The sequence below is a fragment of the Rutilus rutilus genome (assembly GCF_951802725.1).
Source record: "Rutilus rutilus genome assembly, chromosome: 13".
NCBI classification, from domain to species: domain Eukaryota; kingdom Metazoa; phylum Chordata; class Actinopteri; order Cypriniformes; family Leuciscidae; genus Rutilus; species Rutilus rutilus.
Genome location: NC_140218.1, coordinates 15654696 through 15679033, shown reverse-complemented (window position 1 = coordinate 15679033; position 24338 = coordinate 15654696). Strand labels below are relative to the sequence as shown.

The window sequence follows — 24338 nt, the reverse complement described above, 5'->3', positions numbered from 1 at the left end:
GAAGGTTAGGTTGTGTGTATGAGGGTTTTCCTCTCACCAGTTGCTTTTCCAGGTGTGGCGAACATCAGTGTCATGGATGCTGTGCTTGTCCGCTTGTTCATCCAGGAAGTCGAACATGTATTTGATAGCTAAAGGAAGCGCGCTGCCTCTGTGCACTGTACTGAAAAGAGTCTCGAACAGGTCATCCACAAATTTCTGCAGCGTACCCTAAAAGACAAAAGCAAGTGATCATTGAATATTAAAGGAGAGAGACCCAAGAGGAACCATATTGTACACTTTTGTAGAAATATACTTGTTTTGAACTTGAAGTCCACTTATACTGTCAGCATCAAAACCAGCTGTAATTTAGTTCTTCATGACCATTTTCATTGTGAACATTAGAGTATGTAGCCTGGTAGATCATCTATATATATATATATATCATCAATCAGACAGATGAAGTCATAATAGAGTATCAGAATAGTGATTAAACTGACTTGAAACAACCTGTGCATTAAGCGGTTTTATTGCACACCTTCCAGCCAATCAGAATCAAGCATTCAGACAGACCATGGTTGATTTTGGCTGGTTGCTGGGTGTTCATTTAAAAAAAAAAATCACCACAAAATGTGAGGTTACCTTAGTAGCCAGCAGGCGGGTGAGGTAGATCTCAGATACCATCTTGCTGCCGCGGTCGCCCTCCTTTTGGTCTCCGTGCTCATGGTTCTTCACCAGGTGCCAGACTTTGACTCCGCTCTCCAGGTCTGGGGTGATCATAGGAGCACGAGAACGCAGGCTGTCCGGACTTCCGGTGTACCGGAATGTTGAGTCTGCGGTAACAGAGAGAGAGAGAGATAGAAAGAGGATTATGATCTTCTTACACCACCATTCTTCCACATTGTCATTCTTTGGAATGAATAGAAAGAGCGTGGCCCTCTCACATTTCATGTACTCTGTCTAACCCTGTGTATCTCTTTCCCCCTCACTTTCTCTCTGTAGAAGATTCATCTCTGTATTCATTCAAGACCGAGAGAGATGAGTCGACGCTCTCTGGCCTCTTCAAAGGCTTCATAATTGGCTGGTCCTGATTCATTGTGCTGCACACACGCTTTAAACGTCTGTATCGCAGGACCTAATCAATGCATCTAAAGATTTCTAATGAGTTAAGCTCCCCGCTCATCCATCTCATCTCCTTTTCTCTTCCATCCTCGCATGTTAAATAATCAGTCTCTTACTCACTTCTCCAATTAGATGTGTGGCTTTTTTTTTTTTTCAGTGGTTGAGTGCTCTCTTGGGAGGTTGGATCGGCTTCTCACAATGGTGGTATATTCTTTTGTGTCCTTTCAAAGTCTCTCCCTCTCTCTCTCTGTCCTCATCACCTGGCTTCAAAGGGCATGTGAAACAGCGAAGGAAGGCAAATAGCCGTGGCTATTTCGAGACAGAAGTGGAATTTTGAGCAGGCCGGCGTCACAAGGGAGAATTCAGGAGAAATGGTGGTGTTAGCAGCAGGGGTGTACAGGAAGAAGAGGATTGTGGGTTCAATCCACCTAAAGCTACTGCAAACTTACAGTCCTTTTGGCTGTTGCCACAGTATTGACATTGAGAGATTACTACTGGACTATGTGAGTGTATACACTACTGAAAACTGGACTATCTTGACTTTAACAGCACTTTTAGTGTAGTCTGATTCACAAACAAATGATTCTTGTGATTTGGTTCTTTGAAAAAAAAGTGTGGAAGCCCATTTCACCATCATGCTTTGGTAAATCATAATTATGACATAAAAAGTTATGCAAAATTAATTTTGAGCTACGAAGACATAATTATGAGATAATAGTCATAAGTATGATGTCAAAATTAGATTAGAAAGTAATAATTTTGACAAAAAGTAAACATTTTGTCATAATTGTGACATTTCGTCAATTTTGATTTTAATTTTATAAAGATATTTTTAATGACTTTTTATGTCATAATTTCAACTTTTTGTGTAACATTTATTTCTTTATCTTATAATTATGTTTTACCAAATTACTCTGCGAATTCATCAGGGTGGTTACTGAATTAACGCTTACGGACTGGATGTTTATATGATAATGTGTAAATATACATAGTTACAAAATAGTTTTTTTTTATGTTAAAATAATATATATATATATATTAACAAGTTTGAATTAATCAGAGGGATTAGTGAATTATGGGATGGATGCTTATATGATAAAATAAGTATATATATATATATATATATATATACACACACACACACATATACATACAGACACATATCATGGAGTAAAAAACAAATATGCGAAGGGTGTTTGATCACATTCTAACATAAACTGTTGTGTGCATATGTTGCATGTTTTTGATGTTTGCTGCTCTCTTCCGCCAGTCAGAGGTGTGTGAGCAGTGTGTTGTTTTGGGCCGGGGTTGCTGGCATGCTAAATTGAGCCGAGCTGCTAAGTGTTGAGCATTAAATTGATATGAATCAATCAGCAGGTGCCTGTGCACAGCTGTGCCCGCTGTGCCATGGTGTGATTGATGGGCACCAGGCCTCTGTCAGAAGAGATAGCTGTTTTTTATGCACCACGCACAAGAGCAGGTTGTAAAAACAGCCAAAAACTGTGCTGTGTTGTGCCATCTCATTCCCACTCGATGAGTTTCCTAAAATATACAACAAGCTTTTTGCAATGAAATATATCAAAGCGCCAAACGTAACCCTAAAAACTCTTAACTACCTAATTCAGGGGGAGGATACAAAAAGATTGAGGTTTGTTGGTTACCGGAGAGCATGGCTGAGAAATAAAGATAGCTTTATAGAATATTTCTCAGGTTGCTTGTTGCGTATTTGGACGTTTGAAGTGTTCCCTGAACTTTAAATGTCATTATGTTTACAAGTGATAAGAGAAGATAATTACACTCTTTCATTAAACTGCACAGATGCGAGAAACATCCTCAAGCTTTGATTAACAGAATTGTGTAATACGCTGATACGGGTCGTGTTTCATGTGGATCTAGTGAATTGAAGCCAGGTGAGATGTTTGTGTGCACAGTTTGGCAGGGTTGCTAGGTGACAATGCACAAGGGGCTCCATTTCATCACTGGCCCTGGTATTTGGCTGCGTGTCATTTGAGTTTTTTCGCCCGTGTGAAGTATCATCGGCGGTGCATAATTAGCAATCAGAGAGTGGCCTGCAGCTCAGTGTGATGGAAAATGAGAACGGGCCAGATGGGGAGCCCTGTGGCACTCCCTCAAAGCAACGCTATGGGGAAGGAGCTAATGTGTCCATTACGGGTGGCATCCAAACTCAGCGGAGAAATCAGCATTACTGAGCTTCATGTTAACTGCTAACACCTCTCTCTCTGACTTCCTCTTACCCTCCCTGGCATGCTCTCTCACTCTCATTCTCTGGTGCCCCGAAGGCTCCCTTGGGCATCCTGTGGGCTGCAAAGCAAAATGACTGCACGTGGCTCGTGCGCACAATAATCAGAGGCTTCATTTAAAGCCAGTCTTTAACCATGTATTTACCTCTATATTGTGAAACAGTGAACAAACTTCAAACTTCTAATTAGCTAAACTGATAATTACAGGCCTTTTCTCAATCACAGTGAATTGTGCAGCAGCAGCAGCATCATCATCATGAGACAAACATACTCACCATATCTACTGATAGAAGTCCGAGAGATGCTAGTTGTGGGAGGAATGTTGTAGGAGGATGTCTGCTTGGGCACCAAAGCAACCACACAGCGGTCTGATACCTGTACAAGAAACACAACGTCCATGTCAAGCCTCTTTCCTTTTCCCTTAATTCTTATTTCACAGTGTTTGGTTTCACAGCCTTTTATTATCAAGTAATGTTCAAGATAGTGGAGCACAACTAATGCCGTTTTATTCTGCTTTTGAGGAGTTGATATTACTTCTGCAAAAATATATTTAATTCCGAAAAGATTCTCAGTACATGTTTATTGCTTTTCAAAAACGGTGTGAAATTGTTCAGTTTCTCTCCAGTGCTGGAATAAAGCGACGTTAAAGCGCTTCAAAAAGATCTGTTCTACTTATAAATATATAAGGGGTGTTCATGCTGTGTTCTCTGATCAAATGCGCATTAAAGCCTTTCTCAGGTAAAAGCTTTGCTCAGAAAAAGGACTAGATTGATTAGACAAGAAACTAGGGCTGTCAAAATGGCTGAAAAGCTACATTCAATTTTTTTTACTTAAATATTAGCATCATATAAAAATAATACTAAAAAAACAAAAATAACCTACACCATAAGTAACATGGCTTCAGAGGGATTCATTCACACAGATGGAGAGAGAGACAGAGATAAACTAAAATTTAGAATGGAGGGTAATGATAAAAATAGAAACACAAAGACAGGTCAAAAGGAAGAGTTTGACAGGCTAGGGAATGTAGTGACTGAGTCATTCGGAGACGGGAAAGTAGAAAGGATGAGGAAAGATGAGGTCCGGGACTTTTATATATTGGGGTGAAACTCTTCATTTCTCTCTGTCTGCTCTGTGAGTGCTCGAGTTCCATCAGATCTCCTGTATTAATCTGAACTGTCAAGAGCTGCAGAGGAAATGAGGTCTACCCTCACAAAGACAACTGACTCAACCTCAATTCAGCACAAGAAAGCGACTTCCTGAAAGCAAGCTGGCAAAATCCTGTCTGAATCTCACACTATCAGCTTTTGGGGTGCTTATCTGGGTCTCTACAGTACAAAACAACATTTTATTTAGTATATTTTTCTCACAAATTTGACTTTTGCAATTGCGAGTTATAAAGTCAGAATTGTGTGATATAAACTCATAATTGCGAGTTATAAAGTCAGAATTGTGAGATTTGAAAAAAAATCAGTTTTCCCTCCCTCAGAATTGGACAGTAGATTGTTTATATCTCACAATTCTGAGGGGAAAAAAAGTCAGAATTGCAAGATGTAAACTCGCAATTGAGAGAAAAAAGTCAGAATTGCAAGATGTAAACTCGCAATTGAGAGAAAAAAGTCAGAATTGCAAGATGTAAACTCGCAATTGAGAGAAAAAAGTCAGAATTGTGAGATTAAAAAATTGCAATTATCTTTTAAATTGTTTTATTCTGTGGCGGACACAAGCTTCCATTGGATTGCATTCGTTTAACAAAAGCTACAGAAAATAGGTCAACAACCTCCTCTATAAACCAAAGAAGGTCTTTCAGATACTAGTGAACTAGGTCAAGTGCCACAGTCTAAGATCCCCCGTCAACATAAAACATCAAATTTCGAGTCCATTTCATTTCAGAAAACCTCTCTGTGCACCATAATGGAGACTTTAAGGACCTCCTGAGCTCCGCGGAAGGCTGAGGGTAGTTAGACTTCACTCACCTCCCTACACTCTCACAGCTGATGATGGTGTTACTTTAGCCCCCCATACGCCCCCATAAGCTCCAGACCTATTAGTGCAGGTTTGTCCTGGCCAACCCTTACTGCAGAGCGGGCTAATAGCCTGACTGGAGAGACACTTGAAAGAGTCCAGGACTGTGGACGAATCACCTCAGAGAGGTGGCCGAGTAGGTTGACACTCACAGATGTCTTTTTCATGGCTCAATTTCTCCCTCCAGAGTTTCTGTTCTCCTGACCAGGAGTCGTGCAACTGGTATGGCTAGTAAGCATCAAACATTAGTCATTGTATATAAAAAGAAATTATAAACACTATTTCGAGCATTTGGATTTGTAACATATTTTTGGCTCCACACCACCTAACCTCATGCACAATCTACTCTTCTTCTCTCACAGTGGGTCTCTGCGGTGTATGTGGTGGCCGTACGGAGCCTTGAATGATGGAGGGGAGAAGCATTCGCCCTTGAGGGATAATCCTCAGCCAGGCAGGCGGGCCGCCGGTGGGTGTGAGAGTGATAAGGAGTGAGCTTTCCTCATGATAACGTTTGCATCAAGCAGACAGCTGACCCCTTTCCCTCATGTATCTCTGATCCCCCTGCCTGCGCTCTATCTGATGGCGATCGGCAAGCTAACGCGCCTTTAACTCAGACGCTGCATCCAGGCGGTGGGGAAGGATGCGATGATGTGTCTGCCATTCTGACTCTTCTTTGAAATACGGCAGGCTCGGTCATGCTAGCACAAAGAGCATGAAACGCCTTTGCCACATGATAAACACAGCAGAATGATGGGCGTTTAATAGGTGAAATGGATGAAAGCATCATAATACACATGATGAATGCATTGAGGGACATATAGGCATAGCATAAAGGAAAATCCAAGGGAATTTAACTCTAACAGTTAATATACACTATAATGTACATCTTCATTGTATGTCTAAAATAAAAGTGACGAGCGGTAAACAGGGTTGTATGTCAGACTGTAAGTCCTTGAGCTTTGTCAGCACTCGAAAAGACAGCTTAACCCCCCGCAGTGATCTACGCCAAGCGCCTTATACAATAATATACAACAGAGATGTTTATCTATATTCTTTAAGAGCCAACAAAGCTTACTTACACTTATGAGCATCACAGGCTTGTGCTAAACGCACACACACAGAGCTGGCTTCAGTGACAGTGCAAAAAAATCTTATGCAATCCAGATTTTTAACATACAAATTGTAACATTTTAACATAAGGCAACAGTTATTCCTGAATCATTTCTGAAAGTCAATGAATCATTCAGTCAATAGATTTCAAAGCACCAATTCATTCACAAACAAAATATGTGACTGTCTTTGTAAGTGAGTCATTGAATTATTCACTCAATTGATTTGTAAGATTTTTTTGTTGTTGAAAGAAATGAATACTTTTACTCAGCAAAGGTACATAACATTGATCAAAAGTGACAGTCAAGACATTTAAATTGTCTTGATTTAAAGGAGTGGAATAATGCCCTTTTCACAATTTGTAAAATAAGTCTTTGATGTCCCCAGAGTGTGTATGTGAAGTTTTAGCTTTAATACCCCATAGATATTTTTATATAGCATGTTAAAATTGTCACTTTTTGAGGGTGAGCAAAAACGCACCGTTTTTGTGTCTGTTCCTTTAAATGCAAATGAGCTGCTGCTCCCGGCACAGAAGGCGGAGCTTCAAGAGCTTGTGTCCTTTTACCTCACACAGACATGCACTGGAACTTTTAGCCTATTATGTTCAAACCGAATTCAGAAAGATGGAGAGACTCAAGAAGAAGTGACATGTAGACAACATTTCTGAATGGTTAGTTGGTGAACTTATGTAGCTTATGTGTAGTTATCTTCTAGTCATTGATTAGCATATTCTGTCTTGATAATCTATAAATCGTGTTCAGGGGGCGGGGTTTATGTAAATTCTAGGGTTGGTGATGTCACTAACCCTGGAGGAATGTCGTGTAGTCCTTACCAGCTGTTTGTTGTAGTCCTTAAAAAGCAATTTCTTTAAAAGAAAATATCTCCCTTTGCTTTGAACTTTGAGCGTTGTAACTTTGCAGATGTTGTTTATGCTCAAACATTACACACTAACTAAAGTTAGAAAAGTGAAAGCATATTCAACCACCCCTTTAAACTTCAAATAAATTCTGTTTTTTTAAAACTATTTATCAAAGAATTCTGGATTTGTTTTTAAATAATTTATATTTTATCACTGTTTTAACAGCATCAATAAATGCTGATCAAATTAAAAGCAGCCTTGGTGCGCATAAGAGATTTCTTTCAAAAACAGTAGTGTATTTTCTACGTTTTCTATGTAAGACTAATTGGAACCCAGCTAAAAACACCATGCTAAACTGTACTTCTGGTGTTATCTAGTCTTGTGTGTTGTGATGGTTTTAGGAGAATTTTAGGTACTCGTCAGCTGGTCAGGTTTAAGGTAGACCGGCTAATCTTCTGCTTAGCCAGTTTAAGAGAGCACCTTAAAAATTTTTTAAAGCACTACTGTATTATGCCCGTTTTTACTAGATGTAATACACGTTTCAGGTGTCCCCAGAATGTGTGTGTGAAGTTTCATCTCAAAATACTCCACAGATCATTTGTTATACCATGCTGTAAATTATCCTTTTTGAGTGGAAGAAAAAACATGATGTTTTCGTGTGTGTATCTTTAAATGCAAATGAGCTGCTGCTTCCTGCCCCCTGAATAGGGCTGTGTCTTTACAGCTCATGCTTCAGATAGATAAACATGGCAGACTGTGTACAGCTCACTCAGGGGTGGACCTAAGCTAATAGGGCAGATTGCGTCACCAGTTGTGGGCGGGGCCTGTTTCACTGTGACGTCACAATGGATGCATTTCTGAATGGCTCGTTTTGAGAAATAACATTTCTGATTTATGGGGAAAATAACAGAGTGGATAGATTTTTTACCATAATAGGGCGGTTGTGTTCACACGCTGCGGACTCAAAATTATGTTAAAAAACAATATATCTGTCAAAGTGAATTTTGCACAATAGATCACCTTTAAGACCACTAATCCAGTTGAGACTGATGTAAACAGTTTTTTTCAGCTGGGTTCCCTAAGAACAACAAGTTTAGTTTTGACACAAACGCCTCATTGCAATTATTGCCCTACCACTGTGACATTCCAGTGAAATACAGGTGATAATAATGCACATATTAACAGAGGCCTCTGTTTATTTGAATTATTAATGCCAATGTCTCTCATGCTGCTCCAACTATTTAAATTGGAAATTTGAAGAGTACAGTGGCCCGTCAGGGACACGCTGCCAGTCTCCTGTAATGTCATTCAGCCTACACAAGGTCAAGACGCTCACTGATTTCAAGTAAGAGTGGATGAGTGAGAAAAAGAAGAAAGAGAGCGAGAGAGTGGGAGAAGAAGCAGAGCCTAGAGAAATACGTCCACGCTAGCATTCAGACTGATGGAAACTTTTTCATGGCTAGTGCTCTAATCAACCCTGTGCAATCAAAATGAGCAATCAGAAAAGAACATGGTGACCACAGGTTTATGAAGCCACAGCACCAAACGTTAGAAGGACACAGCTGCTGATTATACTGTCTGCTCTCTTAAAATATGCCCTTACTATATTGAGGAACTCAACGAATGGCTGAGATTAGCATATCCGTAGTATTTCAGGAGAGGTGAGGGTGCCTCTGTGGAAAGCGTAGGAGTCCTGTATTTTAATGTGGTATTCTTTAAAGCTCCCTGCCTTCTGTTTTCTCTTCTCTTTCTCTAAACTCTCTATTTCATTGGTCCCTGTGGAAACAGTAAGAGTTAATATAGCAAATAGTTAGTATACAGCTCCCTAAGCAAAACATCTTGTGATTTATTTACACACTGGCACACAAAGTGACATACATTGAATTGCTCAGATGTTGCTCTTTCATAGAGACTTATTAAAAGGTCTACATATGGTCACCATCTCATTACTGTGGTGAAATGGGAGATTTGCATCATAGATGTGCAGCTGACAAATCTGCAGCAACTGCATGATGCTGTCATGTCGACATGGACCAAAATCTCAGAGGAATGTTTCCAGTACTTTATTGAATTTATGCCACAAAGAAATAAGGCAGTTCCGAGGGTCATAGCGAGGTGTACCTAATAAAGCTAGTGATTATACTGTCTCCTCTCTTAAAATAGACCTTACTCCACTCTTATAGTGCAATACTTTATATTACTCTATATATGTATAAATTATAATATCAGATCTTTCTAAAATTTTGATTTAAAAAACAAAACAAAAATTGTTTCACTGTATTAAGAATAAAATATGGTTACCATGGTAAACTTTTGTAAAGGCAGTGTGGAACACTCTAGAAATGACCTTTTTTTCTGTTCTCTCTTCATTTCTACCTCATATCTCACAATGTAACAGCATATATGATGAGCGTTTTCAGAAGTAATTATGAGAACATGTGTGCCCTGTGGCAAGGACTCTGGACACTCTCTCTCTCTCTCTCTCTCTAACACTGTTATCAGGTACCTGCTCTGACGTGTGCTGTCTCTGTGGTGTCTGAAGTAAAGACAAGGTAAAGGCTGTAATTAATCCACTGAAGGTAAAGGACAACCTCTCTCTCTCTCTCTCTCTCTATCTCTCTCTCACACACTCAAGCACTTTCACAGCCGCCACACTTAAAATTTTTAGTCGCAGAGCTCAATAATTGTCCTCTATTATACTGTCCTGTGTAGTGTGATTCAGAGAGAGATCAGCCGTCTGTCTCCCTGGAGCCGAACACTCACAGCGAGACATTTTGGAGCACTGGGAGATAAAGGAAATGTTTGTTTGCTTCAGCTTAATTGTCTCATGTCTGAGGAGTTAAATGGATATACAGAGGATTACTTTTGTAGCGCATTGTCCTTGTTGATACGTTTCTCTTAAAGGTGCTCTAAGCGATGTTGGGTGACGTCACTTCTTGTTGACGTTCGAAGTATTGTCAAACAAAACGGAGGCTGGCTCGACCCTCCCTCCTCCTCATCCTGTCCCCTCCTCCTCATCCCGTCCACTCCCCCTCCCTTCCGTGCTTCCTTCTAACAATATACTTCTTTGCTATTTGTTCATCGGAACGTCGTCTCTTTGGTCGTGTGTCGGCCATATCAAAATTAAAGAGAATATAATTCTAACGTTAGTCGTTGTCTAGGACATCTCTTCTCTAGCTAACTTCCCTCTTCATGCTTCTCTCTCCTCCTCCCCCACCCCCCTTCATGTGCACGCGCACTAACCCCCCAACCTCCACCCCCAAATCATTCTTGTCGGTTATTGGCTGGAACACTGTTTGTTATGTTTCGTGGTCCAGGCTGGGCCAGTTTAATTTTCTTGCCGTTTGTGGAGCCTGGGCTGTCTACAGAGACCGCGTTTTTTTTTTACGGTGTGTTCAGGGGACAGGCAGCTAGCGGATAGTGAGGAGATGTTTGCTGTATGTGACAAAAACATTTTCGGCCTAAAAAACGCGTGACATCACTTAGAGCACCTTTAAATATTCCTGATGCTATCAAGGTGCCATAATTTACCTCTATCAAGATTAACCACTTTGCATATGAAATGAGTAACAATGACCTCACCAAGTTGTTTAACACTGATTAATGTATAAACATAAGCAGGAATATGCTACTATGCTCACGGTTGTGACACCAACACCATGGCAGTTGAAGGACCTGTTTATTTTGCAGTTTAGTTTCAATAAATTCAATCCAAAAATGGTTTTCCTAATCAGTGTTTTTATCTCACTTTCCAGTTAAAACTATCTGAACATCCATAAAACCAAATATGAGAAAAATTCCAGACTCATTTTCATATATATATATATATATATATATATATATATATAAAATTCTTTGAAAACAGGTCGGAATATATCTGATGAAATTGGCTGATTACAAATATTTAGCACTTTTTGCATTTGTATCGAGAACGGATGAGTATGTCTACATATTTGTACATCAAATTGTTTTTTTTTTTTATCAATAGAGCAAAGAAAGCCCATGATACATCCCCTTTAATGTCTACTCACATAGACAGAAGAGGGCACCATGAGATTATATATGAGCGTGTGTGTCCTCTTTTGTACCTGATAGTGCATGAGAGTGTTGAGTCTCTTCCAATCATTTTCAATCTTAGTGGTGATGTCTTCATCCTGCAGGACCACTCGGGCCATTCGTCCCTGACGCCACTCTGAAAAATCAAACATTTGAAATTAAAACAGACACAGTGAACCTCCTCCAGCTCAAAGCAGATTGATTTGATTCAATGCATTGAATGTGTCTTTTCACATGGGTTAGAAATGTGTGTGTGCACACGCAGAGGGTATAATTAAATGCTAAAGAGAGAGCTGATAGGATATAGAGAGGCTCAGAGCGGGAGTGATCATTGATTTTCTCCTCTGTTGAATGGGGTTTATTAGTTTACGTGGTTGCCAAATGCACAGATGATGCCACACACACATATACACGCACACACACACACACACGCACACGCACACACACACACACACACAAAAAAGCAATGCCAGTTCTGCAGCTACAGAGACAGAACATCATCATGGAGGAGATTGCTCTGGCCAAGGTGCTGGAAGGATGATTTGCACCGCTGACAGGGGGCTTTTGTGTGGCGTGTGTGTGTGAGATGGCCGTTTGTGTGCCAGAAATAAAATGTGGAGTCAGTCTGTCAGTGCCGTCTGTCAGCTTTTACCTAGGTCACACATGCACCTGCTTGTGTATGTGCACAAATATTGTACATTTCCATCACTGTTTATACATTACAGACAACATTAGATCAAAATTAATTTACATTTCTGAAAAAATTTGAGGTCATTCTGTATTGAAATGTATCAATTACAAAAAAAGTTCATCAATTCCTACCCTCGAATCTGAATGGCTAAGATTACTGATATTCAGTCCAAAGTGCTGAGAATTTTCAGTGACTTTTCAAACAATTTTTTCAAAAGCACTGATTCATTCAGGAATTAAACAAGTGACTCTTTCTGAGTGAGTAACTGAATCGTTTAGCCAACTGATTCATTAAAAACGCTGACACTGTTAGAGATAGTGTGGACTTAGTGTGTAAGTGTACTGCACTTTGGCATTTTTCAGACCTGGGACAGTCTTGCGCACTTCCTGTTGGGTCCACACACTCTCAAGTGGCCAAGACCCGAGGTGTGGGTAAATTAAATTATTCACTCAAACGATTTCTTCAACAGCACCAATTCATTAAAGAATGAATCAGGTGGCAGTCTTTATGAGTGAATCATACACTTAAAATATTTGTTCAAAAACACAAATTGCTTCAGGAATGAAGTAAGTGACTCTTTATAACTGAGTAATCATCCAGTCAACTCATTCCTTCAAAACACGGATAAATTAAGGAACAAAACAAGTGACAGTTTTTATGACAGTCTATGAAACAACGTATTCATTCACTCAACAATTCATTCAAAAACAGAGATTTTTTTCAGCTGTGGTTTCATTTGGAATTGTATTTTTGGTGCAACAAAAAAGTAAGTAAAAATATTTATTTAAAATAATATCCAAATGTTAGTTACTTTAAATTAAAATCTTAAATATGGAACTGTTGGTATAAAAGCAAAATCAAACTCAATCCTACAATGCAGTTTAACTCACCCAGGTCCATGTCCACAGCTTTGGGTCTCTGTGAGTACGGCATGTTCTTATACACGGCATCCAGAATTTTTTCTTTGACCTGCGTGATGGTGTCGCAGTTCAGAACCTTGACCGGAATCTCTGGGCTGTTCTCGTTCTCTGGGTTGACGCAGTTTAAGATCTGGAGGGGGGAAAAAAGAGGATGAGGATGATAAGATGTTGGGCAGTGGTCGGTGAAACCGTAGGTGCAGAGCGGGGCTCTGGAAAAGGCCATTTCCTGGCCCGAGAAATCTAATTTCACACCCTCTGCAGGACCCCAATCTCAGCCTTAGCAGGGTATGAGAGACTAATGAACACTACCCTCCCTAGGCCAGACTGCCTGCTTTCATACACACATACAATAACAGCACTGACCTTCATAAGAGTTTATTAGATACTATTTTTATTAGTGTGATGCTGACCAGCGTCTTGTAGTCGATCTGTTGCCGGATGAGTTTGTCTTCGCTGAGGGAGTATCGGGCCTCTCCGGTGATGGCGTCAATGGGACCTTTTTCCATCTGCTGTTTTATAGCACAGTACAGCATGAAGAGAGGCTCGCCTGCACACTCCTGTAGACACAGACACCAAACACACATTATTATTATTACTTTATCACTAATGGAATCACACTGACTTGTCTAAGATTTGTACTATGTCTGTAGTATATAGTATGTACACTACCGTTCAAAAGTTTGGTGATTGTTTTAAAAAAAAGATTTTAACACTTATATTCAGCAAATATGCACTACATTGATCAAAAGTGACAGCAAATACATTTACAGTGTATATTACAAATAAATTCTGTATGTTTTTAAAAAAGTCCGCTTTTATTACTGTGTTAACAATGACATTGAAGAATATATTAAAGGGTTAGTTCATCATTCATGATCATCATTTACTCACCCTCATTTCTGAACCTGTAAGATTTCCGTTCATCTTCGGAATACAAGTGAAGATATTTTTAATGAAATCTGAGATTTCTGTCCCTCCATTGACGGCTACCACTTTGACGCTTCAAAAAGTTCATAAAGAGATTGTAAAACGAATCCATATGAATCAAGCGGTTTAGTCCAAATTTTCTGAAGAGACTTGATCGCTTTATATGATGAACAAACTGAACTTAGGCTTTTATTCACATATAAACATTGATCAGCAAACTGTACTTGCTTGATGCACAAGAACAAACCTTTTGCGGAAGCTCAAGTGTGCTGCGTAACACACGAGAATGAACCTCACTGGTTCTTGCATGTCAAGCAAGCATGCTTGTACTTCCATTTACCACAACTGATGTGCGAGTTGATGAATGATGATATGTGAATAAAAGCCTAAATTAAATCTGTTCATCATATAAAGCAATCGTGTCCTATCAGAAAAATTGGACAAACCACTCACTTTATATGGATTAGTTTTATGATCTCTTTATGAACTTTAAGAGTCAAAGTGGTAGTTGCGTAAACTGTCAATGGAAGGACAGAAATCTCTCAGATTTCATAAAAAATATCTTCCTTTGTGTTCTGAAGATGAACAAAAGACTTACGGGTTTGGAACGACATGAAGGTGAGTAAACGATGACAGAATTTACATTTTTGGGTGGTCTAACCCTTTAAGACATTTTACACACAATTCAAAAAAAGCAAAAAATAACTACAGTACATTATTATTGAAATTATATAATTTACAGAATTTTATATTTACATAATGAGGTCATGTGGATGAACTTGTCACAACAATGTAGCAGACTACTATTTTAAGTGTTTATTATTGCATAATGTTTACAGTTAGTATGCAGTATGTAGTGTATACTGCACAGTCACTTTTAACTATTTTGGACCAAAAAAAACTTTCTTACAATCAGATTGGTTGGCTTTTTGCAATTTCCAATTGACTTTATGTGAAGCAAATTTGTGTTTACACGTTCCCAGGTTACTAAAATAAGCCTTACTACTGTCTAACTACTCACTGAATTTGCCCCATTCATGGAAAGATATAAAAATATATTTTAGTTAAAGGCACTTAGCAGCAGCAAGTAAACAGGATATCCTGAAGCACAACTAAATGCTAAACCTCTAAACAGACTGACCATAAAGTCTACACACATTAATGTCTTTGATATTTCTCATATGATTTGTAGAGACTCCAATTATTTGAATGATCTCCAACAAACACACAAACTGTAGTTGATCATGAGCCCGAATAAGCTGCAGAGTGAACCAGACCGAGTCAAAAGTCTGTCTCCATGAGACTAGTACTTATAGACAGGGCTTAATTTGAGCCGGAACACGCCGGAACATGTTCCGTCACCTCCGACATTGGATCCAGAACCTTTTTTATTGGATCCGGCACCTCCTGTGTCACTAAAATTAATTGCCTAAATGAAATAAAATAAAATTACTGTTTGTGTAGTGTTCAATATTTGTGACACATGATTTGCGCGCTTGTTGTACGCGTTGAGATAGCTGTTAGCCTCGATCGTTTCACTCAGGGGAAAAATGTCAAAAAGACAGGAAAGTTTGCTTAACTTTTTCAAATACGCTGGACAGTCAGATCCCAAACAAGCAAAAATCGTTTCTGCTGATCAAAAAGGAGACCACGGTGGACACAGTAGTAGCCTAGTATCGGCATAATATCTCGTTATTTCGACATAATAAGGGGACATTCTAATCTGCATTAAGCCACATTAAGCGTTCTTATAATGGTTATATGGGAGGAAAATGCTTAACGTGTAAATGCGTTCATATTATGGGCTCATCTGATTTTTTGTACATAGCACAGCCTATTTGTTAGGATTTTAGTATCATAATGATTAATAAATGCACGCACAATTATCCGTGAACTTGATTTGAACAAATGCCTTTCAAATTGTGTGCAAAATTCAGAATTAAATTAATGTGCAGAAATTTGTACACATAGAGAGTATAGGCCTACTATACTGTTGTAGCCATTAAAAAAGCGCATTTAGTTTAATATTTGTTAAAATATTATAATGTTTTTTTTTTTTTTTTTTTTTATGTTGATTTATGAAAAGTGAACAGCAGGACCGAGTATAGATAGGATGCGCATTATGAGACATGGAGCGTGTCAGACATGATTTTGACCGTTGAAGTTGAAGTTGTTTTGTAGAAAGCCTTTCTTTAAAGTGAATTTCGTTTTGTATAAATTGTATCTTAATTTTAATCAATTTTTCATCAACCAATTGTCTGTATTAAATTAATACGAAACAAATATAACGGAGGCGCCCGCGCGCTCATGCATTGCACGTGAACTGGAGCACATCCTAACTTAACGAAACTCAGTGTATGTCTCACACAGACATGACAAATACATCAAATACACAAAGCTTGAAATGTCTTTAAACGAAATAATTCAAAATGAAAAAAGAAAAAGGCTACTCTTTGATTATGTAATGTAATCCATTAGGCCTATTTATGTGCACTTCTCTATAAGCGCGTTCACACGGAGATGGCGATCGTCAACTTCATTTTGCAGCCGTGTCGACACTTTTAGAGAAAACACTTGTTTATTAATAAAAATCAATACACGTGTCACCGGATTTACAGATGCACGCACACATATTATTTCGAAATAACGAGATATTGTGTTGAAATAACATTATTATTAATAATAGCCTACATCTTTTAGAATATTTGATTGAATGCTGAATGTTGCGTTTGTTCAATTTAATAAAATTAAAACTTTAATTGTGATCATAGGCCTAACTGAATATTAAATATTTAGTGGCCAAGTTTTGCGCAGCTCCCCGTCAATGATCTAGCACTCACTCAGCACATGCGTTAAAAATTCTCTGGCGCTGTCCCTGCAGAGAAGCTACGTAGGCAGTGTAATTATTTATTTATTTATTTATTTATTTATTTATTTATTTATTTTGTTCCGTTACCTCCAACCCCCGTTTTGAGTCGCCGGATCCACCCCCCCTCTGCGCTCCGGGACCTCCCACTTTACAAATTAAGCACTGCTTATAGAGGAAGTCAAAGAGGCTAGTTACCTTCAGGAACTTATGAAGCAGGAAAGCAAACCAGTTGGTTAGCATCTTCTCAGCGACAGACTCCGTCCTGAAACACAAAAAGTTGACACTTATCTCAAAGAATACCAGCGCATTTTCATTTTTCCTTTAATAACGGCTGCGTTTTGATAAGAGGAAAACAGAAAGTGAGAAAAACATTGCTAGCTTCCTTCCCTGTCAATCACTCCAGACTCTTTTTGGCCACATATCAGTTCTTTTTTCTTCTTCTGACCACCCCCTGTCTCTTTCCTTCTTTTTTTTTATTGCTTTGAGGCAGGAGACAGACACAAACCCACAGACGACAAACACACGACTCAAACGGGGTTCTCTAGAGTTGTAGGCAATAATTTGGGAAGAGACAAAAAGGAAGAGCCGAGGGTTTGTTGAATACAGAGCAGGTGGAAAACTGAAGAGAGAGAGAGAGAGAGAGAGAGAGAGAGAGAGGGAAAGATAAGGCAGACAGAGGAAGAGAGAACAAACAGCACCCCGACGGGAGTGGTTAACGAGCATGAAAAATACATGAAAGGGTTATTCCCTCGTTCTGACGGCTGAGCGCGCCTGTGGAATACCAATATCTCTCTTTGCCTGCAAAACATTTCTTCTTTCACCCCAGAAAATACTTTCTGTCTCTATCTGGCTCGGGTGTTTGTGGCAGCGAGTATTATGTTCACTTATGGGCATTACAAACACTCATAAGCATCACCGGACGATGTAATATCAGCTGCGTAATTGTGGCGCCGATGTCTGCGACGTTATGCGCTCGCACTCCGTTGTGCCGCCGTGGAGCACACCGGCAATTTACTCAACAGCAGCGCCAGAAAATGACTCTCTTAATGCATGTGGAAATAACTATGATTACACCGCTGAGACAGCCCGCGAACACAGAGTGTGGGAGAGTGTATGTGTGTTTGGGCGTACGCACGTGTGTGCATTCTGTTGAGGGGGGTCACGCTTCAGGGTCACACGTGAGAGCGAGCGCTGAACAGTGAGACAAGATGACGGTGATAAACTGTAATCACTGCATATTCATGTGACCAGATGACTTTAGACAGGTTTTGAAAGAAGTCTCTTATGCTCAGCTGCGTTTATTTGATCAAAAATAGCTAAAACGGTAATATTGTGAAATATAATTAATTGTTTTTTTCTGTGATAGCAAAGCTAAATTTTCAGCATCATTACTCCAGTCTTCAGTGTCACATGATCCTTCAGAAATCAGTCTACTCAGAAAGATACCTCAATGTTGAAAATAGTTGTAATAGTTTTTTGAAACCGTGATACATTTCTTTCAGGATACTTTGAACAAAGCAAAAAAAAAAAAAAAAAGGCATTTATTTGAAATAGAAATCTTTTGTAAAATTATAAATGTCACTTTTGATGAATAAGATGAATAAGCATTCATTAAAATTAAAATTTACTTACTAATGGCAAACTTTTGAACACTTGTGTATGATGTTACAAAAAAGGGAGTGATTGGTGTACCTGAGACAGTATAAAGAGGAAAAAATAAACCCCGCCCACCTATTAAAAGAGCCAATCAGCTTACTGGTCTTTTTTGCTCTAGAATGCACATAAGAATTTGCTGGACATTTTTATTGCTCATATATTGCTCTTTCACAACTCAAAAGACTTTCTTATTTAAGAACTAACTTTTTCTTAGAGGTTTCCCCTCAAAGTTCTTCAGAAGAAATAAAAGTAGAAATATACTAGACAATTGCTGACATACTGTATGAGGGTAATGCTATAAAGGAATCTGATGAGAAAAGCTCAAGTTCATATTGAGATTGATTTTTGATTACAGACTTTGCTATCTTTAAAAATCTGAGCACAGTGTGAGCTGTTATTGATATTTCTGAAACTTTAGCAGAAATACAAGAGTTTATGGGGTCTTTTTTTCTGAGAAGCAGAAGACGTAAACAAGAGTCTCCATTTGCTCTCTATGTAATGTCATTGCTTTCTGAGACATTAATGAGACGCCACTTGGGATTCGTCTTCACCATGGGAAATGACAAAACCCTGCTGAAAAATCCAACTAAACTCGTGTTCAAAAATATCTAGATGTATCGCAAAAGAAAGAAACTAAACTTGAAACACTGCAAAAAGCAAACACCACAAAACAATAGCAGCACATGACCATGAAAAATCTTGTTTATCTGTATTTATCTAAATCATATGCACATAAACTAACCAACCATTTTAAAACTGCAGACGAAATGCAAACACGCAAACTGCGTTTTCCCTAAAGATGGTCGCTGAGATAAACTACTGGTTGGTGGGGACCAATTTTGTCATTCCGTTAGCGTAACAGACAGATTTGGAGATTTTACACGTTCAAGTGGACAGAAGCTACTAGAAAACAGTCATGATGGCCACTGAGTGGATGGACTGCTTTAAAAAAAACAAGTTATTAGTGCACTGAGGGGTTTCGAGTTTGTATATTCAGAAGTTAAGAGTCCATTAACATAAAGATGATGTGATTTGCATTATTCTACATTTGTTTTTTTTGTATTCACTCATCTAGGTTAATGCATTAGTGGATGATAAATGCTAATTTTACTGAAAGAACACATGGCTGTCGAATAACGAGGCCGCCAAATTATCCTCATTTAATAATGGTGCATTTTAGTGAATAAGGTTTAGTGAATAAATCAATGGCAGTCTCACATACAGATGAAATGAGAGAGAATAGAGATGGGCAAATAGAAGGAGTGATGCAAGATGGAGTGAAATGAAGGAAAGTCGTCATGTTTGAGACGACTGAGCGCCGGTCCGTGTGATTCTTCTAAAGGACAGAGAGTATTTGTGTGTTTTATTTTCGCAGCGTGTGTGGCGGTCTATACAAAACATGGTTATGTTTATATATTCTCTTTTAAGCCTGTCAACTTTCCTTTGTATTCTACCTGTTTTTCTCTGGGAATGTGAGCTGAGGGACTTGTGATGCAGGAGCAAGAGGAACCTGTGTGTATTTGTGGATTGATGAGTGCATTCATACAATATGTGACACTCATTCAGTGAGTGTGTGTGTGTGTGTGTGTGTGTGTGTGTGTCAGTATGAGTGAGTTATGCGATCTGACACACACATACACTACAATGACAGTGCATTTGATGCTGGTTGCATCAGGTCTTGCAAGAATGTTTCCTGTCTTTTTCCTGTCTCAGTCCATCATCAATCAATGATAGATGATGAGGGAGGGGGAAAAACCCTACAAATACAACCTAAATAACCAGTTACTGAACAAAATTTACCCTTTCAAATTGCAGTATCCTTGTGAAACTAGTTTATTAGAGTCATTCGGTTTTGTGCTTCTCATAAACTTGTTTCACAAATGGCTGGAAATTGAGTTCTAACAAGCAAAATGAATGGGAAATTGGCCCGACATTTTCAAATGCACACAGGAATTGGCCACTCTCCTGGTGCACCGACATATTTCACATTGCAGGGGCTCAGAGTCAATATCTGGCTTCAAATATTTATTTCAGACCCACTTCATTGACAATTTGATGCTTTAAAGGGAATCTTTTGATACCAAATCACTATTTTCTTTCACCAGGAAGCACAAACACACTGGCTGTCTCCGACTGAGAGAGTGAATAAACTGTTAATAGTAGCTATTTGAGCACCTAAATGAGTTTTTGCATTCTCTAAAACTTCATCACACCAGGCTTTTTTGTAATTCTGCCTCTGTCTGCTCATAAAAATGTACTTTCCCTCTTTCTTCAGCATTTTTATATTTCTTTTTGCTTGCTTTCTTTTTTAACAGCTGCATTAACGAACATGAGGGATTTATTAGCTATTAGTGTGTTTATGAGTTGTGTGTGTGTGTGTGTGTGTGTGTGTGTGTGTGTGTGTGTGTCTCAAGGGGGGTAAAGGAATGCTTCATTGAAGGGGCGACACAACACAATGTGTCTCACTAATAGTCCATTCCGAGTGGTTCTGGGTGCCTGCAAATCTCATTAGGTGAAAACATGTACACACACACAAACAGCAGCAAGAGAGAGCCGGAGGCAATGGAGCTGTTCCATTTTTAGCCACAGTCCTCCACAGATATTAACATGAGGGAGAGAAAGACAAAAAAGAAAACTCAAAAGTTCAGTGAAGTACAGTAAGAGCTGTGGCCTAGTGTTTAGCACCGATCAACTGAGCTCATGTGGGTGACAATATACTACACTAACTCTGTAACACACCACAAACAGCTTCTGGCCATTATATTAAAAACAAACAGGACACGTCAGACAAAGATCAAGGAAGAACTGAGGAATCATTATTCAGAAAACAAAATGAGACAAAAAATAAAACAAGACGAAACTAAATGAGACACAATGAGACAAAACAAAACAGAACAGAGCTAAAAAACAAGACAAAACCATGGACTCGATATGTTCAGCTGTGGCTGAGTTTCAGGAGATGCAGGATCGAATCCAGCTAGAACCTAATCCCACGTATATTCTCTTTCTCCAATGCAATTTTCTGTCCTTTCTCTAATGTCTCTGTCAATGAAGAGTAGCAAAAAGCCAACAAAAATCTTTTTACACACTGCGCGACAGAGATTTGATTTATTGTGGCTTTCCCACTGAAATGATGAATCAGTCAGTGCTGAAAACAATCACATTCCCTGCTGATCCTCATGGAAACAGAAGCCCAGAACAAGCCCGAGTCTTGTAAGTGTCTCCATATCTTCCATAATCAAATAAAGATAAAAAAAAATAATAATAGACAAGCAAATATTACTGCCATCTATGCTTTAGGCTATTTAAAATGAAACGTACAGCCACTCTGATGACAGCAGAGACCAGACAGGCCCTTGTTATTCTTCACAGTCGGTTATCATTAAATGCAAGTGGGTCACTTTATGAAAATAAATTAGTCTCTCTGTTGATATTGTCTAATTCTTAAAAGATGTCTCATTTGCAAGCAACTGCCCTACAGGCATCTTTGACATTCATTATTTTCCTTAACACACATGAATATCCTTTGTTCCTACATCAAGAAAATTGCACACATAAAAGTAGTTCACTCGTTATGATTGTCAGCTCGAAGTCGACTACTTGTGGATCTTTGTTCTTTATTAAACCAGCAAAAGGGAGCGGGAGCTGTGGCCTAGCGGTTTGTGTTGTATGATACGTTGAGCCTTGGTGCCCATGTGGATGGAAAAAAGCTTGTTATATATGCAGTACGTATATATATATATGGCTTTTAAAAGACAAATTGGGCCATAATTCTTCAATAAATGTATCTGTACAACATGAAATAAGACCGTTTTCTCTTCACCAGCGAACGCATCGCTCACTGAGGTGGGACAAGCTCCAGATGTATTCCATTATCCGAGAAATGTTAAGATGAGGAGCAGACACAGAAAGAGGTCACAAGAAGGGCAGGGTTTGTCCACACGGATCAATTGAAATCAAAATGCTTGAGATGGAGAGAAAATGAGAACGAGAGAGAGAGAGAGAGAGAAATGCCTTTTATTAAAGGAACAGAGAAGAAAATTAGTGAGATGGAGCCCAATCGATGTGGAGGGAGTGGAGGCCAGCAGTAGTCGAAGAAACAGCAGTGTTCGTTTAACCGTAACACTGACAGGAGACTGCGTGGCCGAAAGCGATAGTGGAAAAGGAAGGAAACAGTAAATAAATGAAAACACAAAAGAAAGAGACGGATTTGTAGGGTTTCTAAAACAGCGCTCTTGTTTTCCAAATGCTCTGTGCAAAAGTGAAGACAAGAAGCTGCGAACGAGACCGAAAGGAGCATGATGAATCAATAATCTCCTAAATTCCAATAGAAAAAAAAAGTGTAATCTAAAACCACGATCCTGGTTGATCCCCATGGCCCAGCCTGCCAGCGCGCCGGGATTAGTGTTTTGTGTTCCTAACGACAGCAGATAATGAGAGAGACGCGCCGTCTGTCACGTTAAATAACGGCGTAATCCACATTCCCCCCGCATCTATTTACTGTGACTATTAATGAGCTGAGTCACGTAACAAAACACCGAAAATCATTCAATACGAGCGAGAGAGCGCGAACGAGGAACGGCTGCGGTGTTTGTTTGGCCTGTCTGCTTTGAATATTCAAAGTGTGATGTATAGCTGATATAACGCCGCAGTCAGCAGGAACAAATCACCTCCAGCTACACTAAAACACACTCGGCCTCCATCAAGTGGAGCGTAATGAAATCAGCCGCGGACTGTGCTGTGTGTTAGCCCTCGGGCAACTCTTTGTTTAATCATTATTAGTCTAAATCTTCTAGTTGATACGCTGCTTTGGAAAGACTTTGAAAAACCTATACGAATTTAGAGGGAAAGCATAAAGGACAGCCGAGAGCGCGAGAGAGGGAAAAACAAGTGGATTTGAGCTGCTCATGAATGTTTTATGAGTACGTGGCACACAAATGAAAAGTGACACTGACAGTTGGGTCGTACTGAGAGACTGGAGGGAAGCAGACTAATGGATCATGAGTCAATATAGCTATAATGCTAGACTAAGATACCAGCGCAACACTTTCAGATCAGTTAGTAATTTACTTATTTACAGGTTTATGGGGTCTGAAAAAAATATATAATTAAATTGTTTTTAGTTTTGGTTTCTTTCAAATCCAGAAAGCGCGGTCTGCTCTGATTGGTCAGCTGGCCTCTGACCAGTCTGTTGTGATTGGTCTACCGCTGAGACGTGACGGAAATGTAACGACCCTTACCATAACAGGTGAGTCCCACGGCTTCCTGAGCCGCTGTAAAAACTACTGTAACTATGGTGTCACTTTTGCTGTATCAGTTCGTAATGACAGTCAAGTAGAACAAACTGATCAACCCGAACCACCTCCGTAAGCACGACTTGTGCAGGACGTTTCACAGTGGTGATATTTTATATATTTTTATTTATGTGATGTTATAACTGTGTCATTTTTCCATCAACACACCGACCTGCATCGAACTGCATGATTCAGAAACCAGTTGCTAGAAAAATGGTGATAACACAAGAAAAGCTTGTGTTTTTACTGCTGAGAAATAGTGTTAAACATTTTTTTATAGTGTTAAAAAAAGTCCATGTATTGATGTTTTGCTCTCACAGTGAAAAAAACTGCATTTCCTCAACACGGTGATAAACTCTTTCTGGTGTAACCGGTCCTACTCTGGGTCTCCGGTGTGGGAGGAGGGCACTCTAACAAGGGCACTAAAGACCGCAGCTACCAGCGTGTGTCTCTTGAGGCCAGGGGAATGAGGTTTACACACTCAGCTCTTACAAGCCTATGCCCGTTACACTAACCTCCCTAAACCTCGCTCCCATTTGGGTCACAGCACCAAATGTAACCCATTCTACTCG

At 39.3% G+C, this 24338-nt stretch overlaps 1 protein-coding gene across 1 annotated transcript in view; it reads right to left on the bottom strand.

Annotated features, from left to right (window-relative positions):
- plxna2 (plexin A2) overlaps window positions 1-24338 on the bottom strand; it is a 209356-nt gene that overhangs the window by 6000 nt on the left and 179018 nt on the right. Inside the window, exons 23-29 of the mRNA XM_084428724.1 lie at window positions 17012-17078; window positions 13431-13577; window positions 12991-13150; window positions 11442-11545; window positions 3635-3734; window positions 619-809; window positions 38-207 (exon numbers count right to left, since the gene is read on the bottom strand). Coding sequence (XP_084284850.1) covers window positions 38-207; window positions 619-809; window positions 3635-3734; window positions 11442-11545; window positions 12991-13150; window positions 13431-13577; window positions 17012-17078 — 939 coding nt within the window. The remainder of the gene's footprint in view (window positions 1-37; window positions 208-618; window positions 810-3634; window positions 3735-11441; window positions 11546-12990; window positions 13151-13430; window positions 13578-17011; window positions 17079-24338) is intronic.